Consider the following 17046-nt stretch of genomic DNA (forward strand, 5'->3'; position numbering starts at 1 on the left):
CCACTGTACTTCCTGCACTGAAATTGCCCATACAAGAAATAAAGCAAGATTGTTGCGTATGAATCTTTCAAAAAACACTTTCAGAAACTTTTACAAACCTTGGCGACATGCATTCGGCACAGAAATACTCCAATCATACGTCCATCTGCTTTTTTGACATTTCGCATGTTTAGCACGAGGAATTCAACTCGTATCATGGGTTCACACCAGCCGCATTTGAGCCATCAAAATCGCGTCTACCGCATCTAGTTTGCCACTTGAACATTTTAAGTTTACGCTCTTCATTCGCGCGTGAAAGCCGTGCATGAAATTCTAGTCATCGAGACATTCACGCGTAAATTTGCGTCATGGGAGGGGCTTCTGCGACTCGCTTTCTCTAAGCATTACAAGAGCAAGCTCCTGATTGGTTAACGTGGCACGTTTTTCCGCCAAAGTTCAAATTTTTCAACTCGTGCATTTGCTGCGGCAATGATAAATTCGCGTGAACGAGATTGCATTTACCGCCCCGCACTTAACGCCTAATTTGCGCCGTGAGACCTCCAGACACGCGTCTTCACATTTGATTAACATTGAAATCATTCGCGAATGACGCTTCTACCGCGGCTGGTCTGAACGCAGCATTAAACAGTGTTAATAAGTGAATGCATGAAATAGCTTTAAACACCTTCGTTAACTGTGTGTAGATAGACACACTTCAGATACAGATGCGTTCAGATTACACACGGGTCTGCTCATTTCTCACCGGCTTGTTTCTGCAGTGCTTGCAATTTCTGCAAAAAACTTTGGATCCCTACAGAACTAGAGGAGAATATTAAACCCCCCTTAGACGTTTAAATTTCAGATTTCAACTGTAGGTAATGAAATAAAGTGAGTGTTTAAACATAATTGCACTGTTATAAGCCGTTCGACTGGCTGTGCTTGATATTTATTTATTTCTTTGTTAAAATGAAGGTGGTATTGTACAGTAGCAGTGAGAGTCATCAGCCTGATAGAAGGTCCCACTGATCTGATGATACACTTACTGATCCAACTGTTCTCACATCTGACTCATTATCCATACGGAGTCCCTCGAAAACGAGACTCCTGAGGTTATCTAGCACTCAACACTCAATCGCTTCAACTTCTTAGTATTCGGAAATCTATTTATGTCAGTGGAATGCTCAGAATGCGTTCCTGTGTGGCACTGGCTCATCATGCCTTTTGTCATATTTTTTGTTGTTTTCCAACAGATTTCCCAAACAGTCTCTGCATCGCCTATTAGTTGTGGATCATCCTAAAGTGACACCATTAGTTGAGCTCAAATAAATAGAGCTAATTTGTTTGCGGGCACCACAGCATTCATACTTTTGGGAATGAACTTACTGATAGTCTTTTTTGCATTTTAAACTATGACAAGAGCAGAACATCAAACAGATCACCAAGTTAACCTACCATTAGAAATGTACAAACCTGCCTTAGTCTAGATACCTGCAGGACTACCGTAGGACGCGATTGAACCGAGTTTGGCGTGGGGCAGGATTTGATGGGTGCGGGTGGAAACTTTGCGGTACATCTCTTAGTACAGTGGGTAAAATGGGCAAAAGTTCAAGTCTGAAGTGCCAGGTGTATACAGTCTTAAAAATCTTTACAATCTTTTCTGACATTTTACGACAAGCCAATAGTCGTCAAGAGCACTAAAAGGTGAAACGACAAAAACTAGTTGTTTGTGCACACCTAAGAGGCTGTTTACACTTGGCATTAACATGTGTTTTCGTCGATCGGATCACAAGTGGACGACGTTAATGCCAGGTGTAAACGGTGTTCAAAACGTTTTGAGCTCGTCCACTTTCGACCACTTTCAACCACATCCAGAGGTGGTCGAAACCACTTTCGATCGGATCGCTTTGGAGTTGCGAAACGCACATGTGGTTGAATGCGTTCGAACAGCCACACGCGACCGCCTTCTCTCCGCCCATTTGTCTAATCTGAGGTATTAAACACAAGTTTTACGTCTTTTTTGACTTCTGGCGTGAACATTCGGTGAACAGCGCTATTTTTAGCCTTTCATTAATAAAACTAAGCAGCTGATCTCCGTAGTTTCGTTTTGAAAGCATGTGAAAGTTGCGCGATCCTTTTTCATCAATTGCGCTGAAAATTCAGAGAAAGCTCTTACATACTCATGTACAAAACACTGTGCAGCATGTTTACTTGCTAAACAAGCAGTGCACTCCGACATAATATTAGTTTAGCGTCCATATAAACTCATCATTACTCCCGCTCGGGTTTGAATGACAGCTGAGAGACTCGCCCACCGTCTCACAGACCACCCCCTCATAGCATTCAGCACAGAAGCGGTCGAAAGTGGACAAAAGAGACGGATTTAAATACCAGGTGTAAACGTAATGTGTCTCTCTCGTCCACTTGTGATCCGATCAATGAAAACACATCTAAATACCAAGTGTAAACAGCCTCTAGGATCTATAACACATCTCTGACCAGAGTTTCTTTAAACTACTTTTAAAAAGTTTAACTTAGAAAACTCGCTTACACTTTACAATAAAGTTGTATTTATTAACAATTAGTTAATGCATTAGCTAACATAAACAATCAATAAACAATACTTCTACAGCATTTATTAATCTTAGTTCATGTTCATTTCTGCATTTACTAGTACATTTATAAAATAAAGCATTGTAATGTTAATTGTGATGCTCCAATAGATCGTCCGATAACTGCATTAAATGACTCGATCGGTACTTGCTATATGTGCCGATCTCATGAACCGATCGTTCCGTTTTCTTTTGTCATCATAGGGCTCCTGAATGTGGCTGCAATTAGAGGCCATTTTTTGCAGTGCGAGCATTTTTATAACTCGTTGCTCATGTGCGACATGCAGATTTGGATTTCTCTCTTTGCCTTTCAGAGATTTGTGTATGTACTATAAGGACGCGCTTTATTTTTAATTCATACAGTAAAGACTGTGATGTGTTATTTTCATTACTTTTAATAGGCATAAGCCTTTTAAAATGCATATTAAATTTCTCTTTGCAGAATAAATATTTGTTGTGCTAATTTATTTAATTCTCTATTAATACAATAATATACCTAATTACTAGGGTTTAATCCCGAGAAACGGGATTCCCGGGAAATCTTATCAAGACTATTTCCCGATTCCCGGGAAAAGTTATGACGGGAAACGGGAAATTTATATATAGCCTATATATTTTTTTTATATAAACGTGCGCTAGATTAGATTTGCAGCTGGCTTTTTGACCACTAAGCCAGCCTCAGAAGGAAATGAAAGACGGTGACTTCATGAGCATTCTAAACAAAGAGTTTTCCCTTTTCGAAGCCACCAAAAGGAGACCACCCCACCTGCAACAGCTGTTTGATGCTCTTAGCACTATTCAGGCTACATCTGTGGAGGCGGAGAGAGCGTTCTCTATTTGCGGCCAATTTGTTACAAAAATACGAAACCGCCTGAGTCCATCGACGCTCTGTGCTTTTTAAAAGCACATTTCCAAAAAAAATAAATAAATGAAGGGCAAGGTGAGAAATAAAAACGGTTTGAAATGCAATGCTGATAATGTGAGTGACACTTTCGCTTGTAATTGCCCTATTGCGGCAGTGTTACTGTTTATGCGTTTGTTTTAGTTTTTAAATTATTATTTCAATTCTGTTTTACCCTAGGCATGGCTCTGTCTTTAATCTTTCCGTGCACATTTACACATTTCTGAGGGTCGTTTGCTTTTATTTATTTAAAATTGTTTTATGTTTAAAAGAAATTATTTTTTAATTATTATTTAAATTCAGTTTTAGTCTACATAGGACTGGCCCAGTCTTTAATTATTGCCGTGCACAGTTGCGCATTTCTGTGGGTCGTTTGCTTTTATTTAGTATAAATTTGTAGGATATGTTTAAAAGAAAAATATATGAAGAGTTTCGTTGCAAAACGAGATAACCACAGTTTTTTTAATTGTTCAGAAATCACGTTTTTTGGTTGTGCATTCCAATTAATTTCAATTAAACTGCAGTTGGTTTGTTTTGATTTAAACCTTCATAACTTAACAAATACAGCTAAGTAGCACCATAAAACAAAATAATAACATGATAACATAATATTAAACATGTTTTGACAAAAATGTTAAAAATTGATTTATCTCGTTTTGCAACGATCTTCATATCTGCCCTAATAAAGAAATTGTTGCTTGTGAGTGACAGTTTTGCGCGAAATTGCCTATTGCGACAGTGTTACTGTTTGTGTTTATGCTTTTGTTTTAGTTTTGAAATTATCATTTGAATTCAGTTTTAGTCTACATAGGCATGGCCCTGTCTTTAATTATTGCCGTGCACAGTTGCATTTTTCTGTGGGTCGTTTGCTTTCATTAAGTTAAAATTGTTTTATGTTTAAAAGAAAAATATACCTGCCCTAATAAAGAAATTGTTGTTTAACTTGTAAGTGACAGTTTTGCGCGAAATTGCCCTATTGCGGGAGTGTTACTGTTTGTTGTTTATGCTTTTGTTTTAGTTTTTTAAATTATTATTTAAATTCAGTTTTAGTCTACATAGGACTGGTCCTGTCTTTAATTATTGCCGTGCACAGTTTTTTCTGTGGGTCGTTTGCTTTTATTTAGGGTAGTCAAAACTTGTAGCCTATATTTATTTAAAAGAGAAATATACCTGCCCTAATAAAGAAATTGTTGCTTAACTTCGAGTGATTATTCCTCAGTTATTCTAAATTATAGTTTTATAATTTTAAAGATTTTCAGAAGTCACAGACAATCCACCTGGCATTTCGCTACGGCAGGCTGTCACGCACGCAGCTCACTTGATCCGCAGCAGAATTGATCATTGCAAAAAACGTTGTTGATATGGACATAAACTGTGTTTCTTACCCTAATAATGATACAAATAATATAAGACATGTTGGGAACGCATATTTGAATGATATTGATACATCCCTTGTGCAAAAAAACAGCTATTTCCCGGGATTCCCGGGAAATGGGTCGTCTTTTCCCGGGATTTGATTTGATCTAATTTTCGGGAAAAATATTAAACCCTACTAATTACTGCAAGTAATATAACAAAGGCAACATCTGTGGTATTATTTTATATAGAAAAAAATGTTAACAGTTACAGTCATCAAAGAGCGCACATATTAGAAGATTCGGTATCGGAATTGGTATCGGCCGATCACGAAGACAACAAATTGGTAATCGGTATCGGCTCCACAAATCCTGAACGGAGCATCCCTAAATGTTGACATTAATTAATGCACCATGAACTAACATGAATAACTGTATTGAAATTAACCAACATATATATGCTGAAAAACTATATTGTAGGAATGCGGGATAATTTGCGTGCGATACCATGCACATCTCGTCAGTGAAGCCGGTTCCTTGATTGGTGGTGGATCGCCATCGGCTGCTTTCGGATGGAGCGGCGTTTGCTTCACGAAGCCGTAGTTCACTGACAAGCAGGGCCATATCGCATAGATATCGCAGGCAATAATAATTGATAATGAATGTGAAATTGCCCTGATTGTCAGTGAACTACGGCTTTATGTAGTAAATGGCGCTCCATCTGAAAGCAGCTGATGGCGATTTACTTCAAATCTTCGGAACCGGCTTTACTGATGAGATGCGCAATGACAATCATATGCAAATTATTGCGCATCCCTACTATATTGTTCATTGTTTGTTCATGTTAGCTAATGCATTTACTAATGTTAACTAAAACAACCTAAGTGTTACCGATAACTCTTTTATCCAAGTTAATGCAGCACCTCATTGACACAGCAGGCAATATATAAAATATTTTTTATATATTTTTATAATATATATTTTTTGTTTATTATTTGTCTCTTTTAAAGTTTATATAAAGGGGGAACAAGTGGAAAAGTCATAATTTTAACATATTAAAATTTGAGCGAAGTAAAACAAGCTGAAATTTTTGCGTGATTTTCTTGGCCAGAGGGATCTAATTCTAAATATTGCGGACAGGAGCGGGAAATAATTTTTTTGCTGGTGCGGGACATTTAGAAGTCAGGATTGTGATCTATAGCACCTGTACCCTTTTAACTATTTCCCTTATTAAGAGAAAACGCTTCCGAGTTTTTACGGCAATCCATATTTCCACTATTATCCACTAGGTGGTGCTCTTACCCAACTTATGAAACACTAAAGCATCCACTAAACCAACAACAGTAAAAACTCTGCATATGTTTTGATCATCGTTCTGAATCTTTAACAAAGTTCTTCACAAAAAATGCAATTATTTCAGCATTTTGTTCAAAATTTGGTATTTTATGAGAAACCTACCCATATTTGAGAGGTAATAAAAAGAGAACGAATGAAAATCTCTTCTTTCGTTTGATATTTTGTGTGTTTATATATTTAAAGAAGAAATTTTTCTGGAAAGCGTTAAACTTTTGAGAAAATCATAAAAATGCTGGTGCTTGCTGGCAACTTTTTTTTTTAAATCGCTGGTGGGTGAAAGAGTTAAAACTATTGTGAATGTGTTTATCATGTATTTGGCAGATACTTTTTCCCAAAACAACGTAGTTTATTCAAGATATGTTTTGTCAGTTTGCGTGTTTCTTGGGAGTCATTGATTGCTCTGCAAAAGCCTTTTTTTTTGTTTAAAACATGTAAAGATGAATGCGCAATTGCATTAAATGCTTAATGTGTACTTGGAGATTTCATTTCCTAGCAACCTCAATATAATCCTAGCAACACTGCTCACATTTTCATCAGAAAATATGAAACTACTGTTTTATATTTGCTAAGGAATGATCTGATATCTGTATAAATTCTCTGCCAAATGTGGCATTTATTCAAAAAAGCAGACACCTAATCTGAGTAAACAGTTGATCTGAGAGCTATTTGTTTTTCTCAATGAGGCAGAAAGTGGGGAATAAGATGTACTCACGCTATTAAAATGTGCTAAATTTGGTGTTACACGCTGTGCTATTAGAAAGCTTTTCAAAATCAACCTTGAGATGATTATACAACACTTTTTATATCATTGTGTCTCCTCAGGTTATGTGTTCTGCATGTTGCACCGGTTGCCGGAGCAACACGACTGCATGTTTGACCATCTGGGGCGTGGCAGAGAGGAGGCCGTGATGAAGATGGTTAAACTGGACCGCAAGGTGGGCCGAACCTGCCAGCGCATCGGAGAAGAGTGCTCTTGAACACCCCCTGCCCCTTCTCACACACACACATACACACGCACACACATACACACTCACCGCAGTCCACTTATGGCACGCACGCACACACCTCAATCACCCACTAGTGACATCTTTATTTCTCCAGTACATCTCAGAGGAACCCACATCCCTGCTTGACCTCTGACCTGTGTCCCCTCAATCGCCTCGGGCTCATCACACACAGAGCCTTAACTTAACTGTTATCCGCCTCCCCTCCAGAGCGAACGCAGGTCACCGGGTCAATAAAACTTCCCCCAAGGTCACGGCGGAGCGGAAGCAAGCGTCCTCCTCGTCCCCTCCTCCCGAACCGTCTGTACTTTGGAGAACTGCTCTTTCTCAGAGGCTACGGTCGACTCCAGGGGAAACTTGTCGATCGGGACCTCTGGGAATTTCCGTTCCACCTCCACAAGTCTCCTCCATCACACGGACGTTCTGAGGAAGGGCGACTTGGATCACCCCGTGATGACCCTGGGAAAAGGCAGACTTTGCTTTTCGTGATTTCATTTGGCGAGCTGTGCCTATTTTACGCTCATACGCTCACTCATATGCACTTACAGCCGTGTTTTCGACGCTTGGTCCGACACAAGAAATCAAACGGTACACTCAAACGGATTGGATTCAGTTGGGAAAGGGCCGACCACAGCTCGTCCGAGAACTGTAGTTCATTCAGGTCTGAACAAACACGCTCCGTAACCTCGTACGACTCCCACCAGCCCTTGCAAAATACTGTCTGCCTCTTAAAGCATCTAAACATCCCGGTTTACTTGCTTTGTCCCGTGTCATTATTTTCCTCATGCTAATCTTCCTATTCTTTCAATTCTCTCTTTATCCCCATCCATGTCATTAAAGAGGGGCGTGTTCACCGTCGGTGGGAGCGAGGATGCCAGAATCTCGATTTACCGGCACGTTTCTTTTATCTTTATTCTCGACTGGTTTTCTGTTTGGGTGTTGAGAAGGACAGAACTGAAGAAAAGAGATGAATATTGTGTATCTTAAGAAAAATCCTTATTTAACCTCCTTTGTGTTTCTGGTTAACTCTCACTCTAGCATAGAGCTGCATTACTTTGCCCTTTTTAGGTTAAAATAAAAACATACGAAAACATATGGATTATGGATAAGATAAATTCTGTAGCCTTTCTTTTTGTTTCTTTGTTTTTTCTTTTTTCCTTTCCTCTTTTGCTGAAAAAGAATAAACTGGATTAGAGGATGTGTGGCATGGTTGTTTTATATTAATGATTGTAAGTGCATTCATAAAGCGAGGTTGGGTAAAACCAAAAATATTCACTTTAGTAGCTGCACACAGGGAGCCACTCGAAGAAAGATTAATGGGTAATAAAGCAATGGTGCCTTTAAAAAAATAACTCTTAAAGGGATAGTTCACCCAAAAATGAAAATTCTGTCATCATTTACTCGATTGTATGTTTGTTCTGCTGAACACACAGGAAGATATTTAAAGCAATGTTTTGAGCACCGTTCAGGGTTCCCATGGGTCCTTGAAATCCTTGAAAGTTTTTGAAAAAATATAGATACAGGTCATTGAAAGTGCTTGAATCTATTTTATGCAAGAAGTTTTCTGGAAAAATATCCATATTATTTCCTGTCTAGTGCGGATATCATCATTAAAATTCTAAACTTTTTAAGCACACGTGCTAAACTGTTTGCTTTAAATGTTTATATCTTCTGTATGCGAATGTTGATTCATACCAAAATGCTTTTTGCCATATTTGTGTTTGACACATGAAAACGTCTCGGGTTACGTATGTAACACTTGTTCCCTGAGAAGGGAACGAGACGCTGCGTCTCCCTTGCCATACTTCCCGCGTCCCTGTAATGCCGTCTTTGGCAATATTTCGGAGAGCGATATACTTCCTCACTCCCGCATCACCCTCTCTTTGTCGTTAAGGCTCACCATTGGTTGAATTTGATATACACATTTCACAGTGATGCAGCGCGAGTTCCCTCAAAAGGGAACTGTAACAATGTATCTTAAAAGGTAACACGATGTAACCTTGCTCTCACTTGAAACGTGTCCCTACATTTACTCCTTGAAGTTGAGGGTATTGCAAATTGAAAGTCCATGAATTTGAAGTTAAATAGGGTGTGGGAACTAAGGTGTAGTTTTTTTTCCTACTATGGAAGTCAATGGTGCTTTGTTTCCTGCTTCATTACAAATACCTTCCTTTGTGTTCAGAGAACAAAGAAATGTTTGTTTTCCAGTAAAATATCTAAACATCTTTCACGTAACAAGTGTTAAAGAGGCTAATTGCAAAAATCATCTTTGGCTTTAAATTAGCCTCATTTTATATTTATCCCATTGGTACATAGTACTCTGGTTTCAAAGACAAGGCGTAAGCCTAGGCCAAGACTAAGACACATGTTTAAAGTGTCTAGATTGAAAATAGCAGATCTTAAAATAAGCAAGGGCCCTTAATTTGTCTCAAGATGCCCACCAGTAAAAACTTTATCTAAAGCATGTTTATGAAAGATGCTTAAACATCTGAATTAATCTAAGGCCTAGGCCAGGCCTTTATGTTCTTTAGGTTTAAACCTTACTACATTTCAATTTCTGAAAACAAGATCAATATTTTATGCTTTTTTTAAAGTAAGTGTGTCTTGTTTTTTTTGTGGCATTTTTACATGACAAAAATAAGCTAAGCTAAGCTTGAAACTGATTTCTTAGTTTTACAGTGTCAATAGTTTTGTTGGCATATGCATTATCTGCACATGTGCGTAAAGGCAATTTTCTTACTAGCCTAATCGAAAGAAATTAATTTTAAAGCTGCAATTCGTAACTTTTACCTCTCTATCGCAATCTCTGTACACCCTAAAAGTCACATATTTGAAAAATGTCATCTGCAAAGGTTATGTGTGCAGCATTTGTTTTGACTAAATGAAAATTTTAATGTTTTAACATTATCCTCTAAACAAGAAACACTGCAGCAATGTGATTAAGACGTCCCTGCTTCAGTATTTAATCCCCTAAAAAAGCCCTTCTGATATTAACTCTTGTTTTAGCATGAGCTCTGTCGCGTTCACTTTTTGCCTGTAGACTCTCTCTAGTTCGAGCCTTTATTGTTTTAACAACAGACGATTCATCAGATAAAAGGATCTAATAAACTGACATGTTTACATGATATTTCCCAGATGATTGATGCTTTAAACTTTACAGATTGAACGCCGCCATCTAGATGATAACTCTCAGCTACTGTTGAACAAACTACAAATGTTTCACCATCTGCGGCAGCACAACACTAATACATTTCTTGTTGCTTTAAACAACTTAAACTAGTAAATAATTTAAACTTTCTTGACTAGTGAAGAGTTAGTATAAATAAAAAAAAGTTGAATGAAGTTATTTTTATAATTTTTGCAACTTCAAATAGTCAAAAAAGTTCAACCTTTGAGAACCCAAGATGATTTTGAGTAGCAGCAATTAACAGTTCAAAACGTTTTATATAAATTGTGACCCGACGGCACAAATTAGAAATCATTATTATTCAATTTTATTTTTATAACACTTTTCACAATTGTTAAATTGTTTCAAAGCAGCTTAACGTTAATAAAAGCCAGAGAAAACAGTAACAACATAAACAAGCGGCTGTCGCGGTCCGCACGTAACTTCCGGTAAACTCTGCTAAGAATAAATAACAACAAAGTTCTTTAAACGTAGTTTATTTATATAACAAGCAAAAAACAACACATAGATTACATAGGAAACCAAAACATTTGTTATTTTCGACGAGGCATTTGTTCAAGAGATCAGTTTAGCAACTAGTCAGACCATTAAAAAACGAACCGCAAGTAAGGTTCGGATCCAGACGTGCATCACGTGCGTCCGATGAAACCATCTATAGAAGAGATTTCTATAAGTTAAGCCAATGTCAATTATTTATAAGCTTACGTTGTGAATTAGGGTAAGAAGACACTGTGTATTTACTCACTGAAAAAAAGTTAGTGATCGCAGCTTTAAATGTGCATATTTGCTAAATGCGTGATTTCATAGTAACTTTACCTTATCTACATGTATGATTGTGTATTTTGTGTGTACAGGGCTTGACATACACAGTTTGTCTCAGATCAGAGCAGGGTTATCTTCACTGTGGAAAATACTACAGACTAAAAAAAGCCAATACAGACTGAGTGATAATAGCAAATGTGCTGGATGTTGATGAAGAAAGGGTATCGCCATTAACCTCACATGGAGTCCTGATGAGATGCACACTGACTCCCTTTGACTCTCTGTTTACACCTGGTATTAAAGGGGACATAACACAAAAATCTGACTTTTTTCATGTTTAAGTGCTATAATTGGATCCCCAGTGCTTTTATCAACCTAGAAAATTTGAAAAAGATCAACCCAATAACTTAGTTTTGGTAAACCATTCTCTGCAAGCATGTGAAAAATAGCTCATTGAAATTTGGCTCCCCCTATGATGTAATAAGGGGATAATGCTGCCCCTTAATCTGCACTACCCAACCCAGGGCACTGACATTTAGGGCAGATATCAACTTTTTTGCATTTAAAGGTGGGGTTAGTAGACACGCCCCTTACTGCTGATTGGCTACAAGTGTGTCCAAAATGGCACATTTTTGCTTACACCAGTGCTAATTTTAACATGCTATAATAAATGATCTATATTTATTTTAAGCTAAAACTTCACATACATACTCTGGGGACACCAAAGATTTATTTGACATCTTAAAAAAGTGCTCAAATGTGTTTGAATAGCCACAAAAGACCGCCTAGTCTCTCCGCCTATTGATCTAATGTGTGATGTACCAAGCACAATGTTTTTACATCGTTCCTGACTTTTAGAGCAAACCGGCAGTGTTCATCGAGTGTGTCATTGAGAAAACTTAAATCTCTCATTTGTGTTTCATTCAAATTTGGTTAAGCTTATTTCGTAAAGTGCTCTGAAATATCAGAGAAAGCTCTTACATATACATGTACAGAATGTTATGCACTGACCAAAGTGCTGTCCAATAAAAAAATGCAAGTAATAATACATGGATAAAAATATTACTACAACAAGAAATAATAAAAACTATTTAAATCAAACAATAAAACCAAAAAGAAAATTACTGATATGCCAAGGAAAACAGATACGTTTTTAAAAGGGATTTAAAAAAACCAGAGAGTAAATCAGCAGTACTCTGAAATAATATTAGTGCCCATCATTTTAAACCCATAATTTCTCCCTCTCACCCATAGACCATCCCCTCAAAGTAATCAGAACAAAAGCAGTCAAAAGTGGAGAAAACAGCTGGATTAAAACACTGGGTGTGAATGAGAACTTGTCTCTCGTCTACTTGTGATTCGATCGACCAAAATGCAACTTAATACCAGGTGTAAATGTGCTCTCAGATGACTACATGAAACTAATGCTGGAGAATTAAAAGATTAGTCAATTTTCTTAAAATAAAAATCCAGATAATTTACTCACCACCATGTCATCCAAAATGTTGATGTCTTTCTTTGTTCAGTCGAGAAGAAATTGTTTTTTGAGGAAAACATTGCAGGATTTTTCTAATTTTAATGGACTTTAATAGAGCCCAACATTTAATTCTTAGTTTCAAAGGACTATAAACAATCCCAAACGAGGCATAAGGGTCTTATCTAGCGAAACGATTGTCATTTTTGACAGTAAAAATAACAAATATACACTTTTAAAGCACAACTTCTCGTCTAGATCCGGTCGTGATGCGCCAGCTGACCCCACGCAATACGTCAAGAGGTCACAGAGGACGGACGCGAAACTCCGCCCCAGTGTTTACAAGTGTTGAGAAAGAGGACCGTTCCTACGTTGTTGTATGTCAACTGATACTAATTAATGTCTTTGTGTCATTTTATTGTTTACAATGGTCCGCAAATGTGCGTTTTATATATGTAACACGTGACCTCCCTACGTCACTACGCATTTACGTTAGCTCGCGCTGGACCGGACCTAGACAAAAAGTTGTGGTTTAAAAGTACATATTTTCTATTTTTCCTGTCAAAAATGACAATCGTTTCGCTAGACAAGACCCCCACGCCTCGCCCGGGATCGTCCACAGTCCCTTGAAACTCCGTTGAAAAAAACTGTTAAGTGTTGAGTCAAGTACCAAATGTTGGTGTCCACCAAAGTCCATCCAAATGAGAAAAATCCTGCAATGTTTTCCTCAAAAAACATAATTTCTTCTCGACTGAACAAAGAAAGACATCAACATCCCGGACGACATGGTGGTGAGTAAATTGTTTGGATTTTTCTTTTGAGGAAATGGACTAATCCTTTAATGCTAACCTTAACTTGACCTGCCTAACAAATACTTGGTTAGCCTGATTTGAGCTAAAGGAGCAATGTTTGACATCATTCAACAGGTCTTGAAATGTATGAAAAGACCTGCTAAAATTAAAGCTTTTATTATGCTTGAAAGTAAGCCTTAAAGAAAACCCTCATACTTACTTAAAAACAAAGGTGCTTAAAAGCTTCTTCACAGCGAGACGATTTCTTTCTTACATTTTTATAATCTAAAGAAATGTTTGTAAAACAGAAGTGTTCTTCTGATGTTAAAGGTTCTTAATAAAACCATTCAGCTAAAAATGGTTCTTCTATTGCATCGTGAAGCACAAGCATGTATGAAGTATGATTAAGGGATTAACATTATGGTCATGCAGAATAAGGCAATTATATAGCTTTAATGTGTGGTTTTCCGGACAGGGATTATCTTATACCAGGACTAGGCCTTAGTTTAATTAGGAAATATAACTTAATTTAACAAACATGCCTTACTACAAGCATTACTTGTGTGCTTTTTGAGGCAAAACAGAGGGCACTGATGTATTTTAAGATATGTCAGTGCAAGTTGTTTTCAGTTTGGACAGCTCTTACATTTATTTTAGTTTAGGACTAGTCTAATCCCTGTCCGGGAAATCGCCCCATTATGTAGGCTACTAATAAACAGCCAATATGCTTGTAATATGCAAGCTAATAGGCAACTTGTTAAAAGTTAGAATTGATCCCCATTCTAAAGTGTTACCACTTTTTTTGTAGTATTGCATATATGCCAGATGTGAATTCTTTAATACATGGGTTAGGCTTGAATGAACCGCAGAAATTAGTGGACTGGAAATATGGCTTTATGATTTTTTGCTGAAATCAACCAACATCTGTGACCCAGTTTCAACAACCTGCGTCATGAGCCGTACAAATTATTGTCTGATGGAAACAATTCATAAACCACTTTGTGTAAACTGAGTGACGTGTAACCTGTAAACGTGGATTCCTTCAGCACGAGAGGAGAAGATGGTAAAAGTCAAGGTATGATAGAGAGTGTGGGGTAAACTATGCCAATTTTACATTATCTTTCAGGAAGAAGGCTACCATATTCATTTAACAAGATATTGTATTTAATATATAATTAGCAATTTCAGTAAATATGTTTTGATGCTTCTCACAGTTGACACTAAGTGATGGGCTCTTTCTAAATTCATGGTTACCTGACAAAGACTTGTGCTGTTTTTGTAAAGGACAACATTTCTTTTTCATTCTACCCTATATTTATGCTGCTTTCAAAAACTGGCCTGGTGAAGGGATTTTGCTAGACAAGATGTTTATTGTGCATTAATGTTTCTCTACACTCAGATAAAATGGATGTACAAAAGTGGATCTACAAAAGCTGCAATTGGGATGGTTGCACTTTACAGTACGCACTTGCAGTGTATTTACAATGTTTTACCTGACAAAATACTAAATCCATGTACGTAATGTGGGTTAGGATTAGTACCTGGTAATTACCCACTGTTACACAATAAGTACAAATTATGAACTGGAAGAAATATAAAGTAGAGATGCACCGGTATTAAAATTTTCCACCGATAGCAGATTACTCAGACTTATAGTACTGTGCAAAAGTCTTAGGCAACCACCACCAGACTTGTTTTAATGTCCATCAATATTTATTTTTCAATCTATTTTATTAAGATACATACAGAAAATATGTACAAAAAAATGTTCAGGACTAAATGTCTTCTTTAGGCATCATCGGTGTTTAGTGTGACCTCTCTTTACACGAAACACATCTTGAGTGTTTTTGAGCAGAATGAAGTAAAAAGACTAATTTCTTTAAAATTAGGATTTAATTTTATTTAGGTTTAAGAGATCCTGCAGTTTCCTGCTATTGCTCAAGTGGAAGTTACCCTAAAAACTTGACACAGTTTACATTTTTATACAGTTTTTCTGGATGTATTCTACTAAAGAGACTAAGAAACAATTATATAGACGGTTTCATCGGACGCACATACGCTGACGCGATATACGTCTGGATCCGAACTTTTTTTACTTCTAGCTGCTAAACTGATCTCTTGAACAAATGCCTCGTCGAAAATAACAAATGTTTTGGTTTCCTGTAATCTATGTGTTGTTTTTTGCTTGTTATATAAATAAACTATGTTTAAAGAACTTTGTTGTTATTTATTCTTAGCAGAGTTGACCGGAAGTTACGTGCGGACCACGACAGCGCTTGTTTATTTTGTTACTGCTAAAAACGTCTATATGATCACTATAACATTGCAAAAACAACAAATCTAGTTGTCGCATAGTGGCCTAATACTTTTGCACAGTACTGTGTATCTTCAGATACTGATAGTTATACTATACTTCCATTAAACAAATTCCGAAAAGTAATTTTTCTAAATGTTATTCATTTATATAATGACCATAAATATTAAAATAGAGATGTTTCTAGCTGTAATTCATTGCATTTTCCTGTTCTCTTTTGATTGACAGGATGTATCGGCCATGACTATCGGTTGGTTTTAACCTATTGGCCAGTAGCCTATAAAGGTCCAGAAGTCACGTAACCCATTCTGTTTACGCCACCATACTCTCAGGGAAGGACAGCCAGTGAAAATGAAATAAATGGTGCCAGCAGGAGTTTAATGGCAAAAGAGTTCACTGCGCACTTTAATTCAAATGATATAGATGTGTACATCCAAACTTAATAAGGTCCCTATAAGGCCTTTTAACGTGTATCAGTCCAGTTATTTTCCACATTTTAAACTCTTTCATATTGCAGGGTTACTCAAATAAACCCATATAACATTTTTAAATACGGTAGTAAGGTTTGTAAAGTATAAACTGTCTGGTTTAAAATTATTGTTAAACCACTATCGATACCAATGCTACAGTGCTCAAGCTCTCTACAATAGGGTGACCACACGTGCCGGACGCGTCCTGTCCAGGATTTCGGTGCGTCTACCGGAAGTCGTAATTGTTGCGGCATTTAGTTAAAAACATAAGACATACAATCGTAGTTTCATTCTTACCTTAAAATGTAACGGTTGCTTTTTCTGACGCACCCGAAATCCTGGACAGGACGTGTCCGGGAAGAATGGCACGTATGGTCACCCTACTCTACGATTGCCTGCCGAAAGTTTAGGCTGCGTTACTTGTCTGGACAGAACATAAGTTCCAGTCTTTTTTTAATAGTCTGGCTAGTGCCTGGAACAAATATCTCGTTGGACATAACAAATGTTTTTGTTTCCTAAAGACGAGGGAAGATGGCGATTATGGATTATTACTGTACCATTTAATTACATATATGAATACATTCGGTATCAATACGTCTGAGGTAGTAATATGTAACTACTTATGTAACAGTCTTTAAATAGGGAAAACATAAAAGTGTTTGGTTCTAAATTCATCCCTGTTTGGATCCCAAGGAATGAACGGGGCCAGGCCAAATGCCAACACACCCACAATGCTCCATACAAAGTGCACGCATTGAAAAAAGATAGGTATGCATTAATTTGTCTAAGTTAAGGTAAGAACATAATAAAATATTGAAAAACGGTGGTGTTTTCCTTTAAAGAC

At 37.2% G+C, this 17046-nt stretch overlaps 1 protein-coding gene across 1 annotated transcript in view; it reads left to right on the forward strand.

The window, feature by feature from the left end:
• The window catches only part of zfand3 (zinc finger, AN1-type domain 3), a 30526-nt gene extending 22124 nt beyond the window's left edge, over window positions 1-8402 (forward strand). The window contains exon 6 of the mRNA XM_055170274.2: window positions 7023-8402. Coding sequence (XP_055026249.1) covers window positions 7023-7177 — 155 coding nt within the window. The 3' untranslated portion in view covers window positions 7178-8402. The remainder of the gene's footprint in view (window positions 1-7022) is intronic.
• Window positions 8403-17046: the final 8644 nt, after the last annotated feature.

Source organism: Misgurnus anguillicaudatus, chromosome 11 (genome assembly GCF_027580225.2).
Source record: "Misgurnus anguillicaudatus chromosome 11, ASM2758022v2, whole genome shotgun sequence".
In the NCBI taxonomy this organism is placed as follows: domain Eukaryota; kingdom Metazoa; phylum Chordata; class Actinopteri; order Cypriniformes; family Cobitidae; genus Misgurnus; species Misgurnus anguillicaudatus.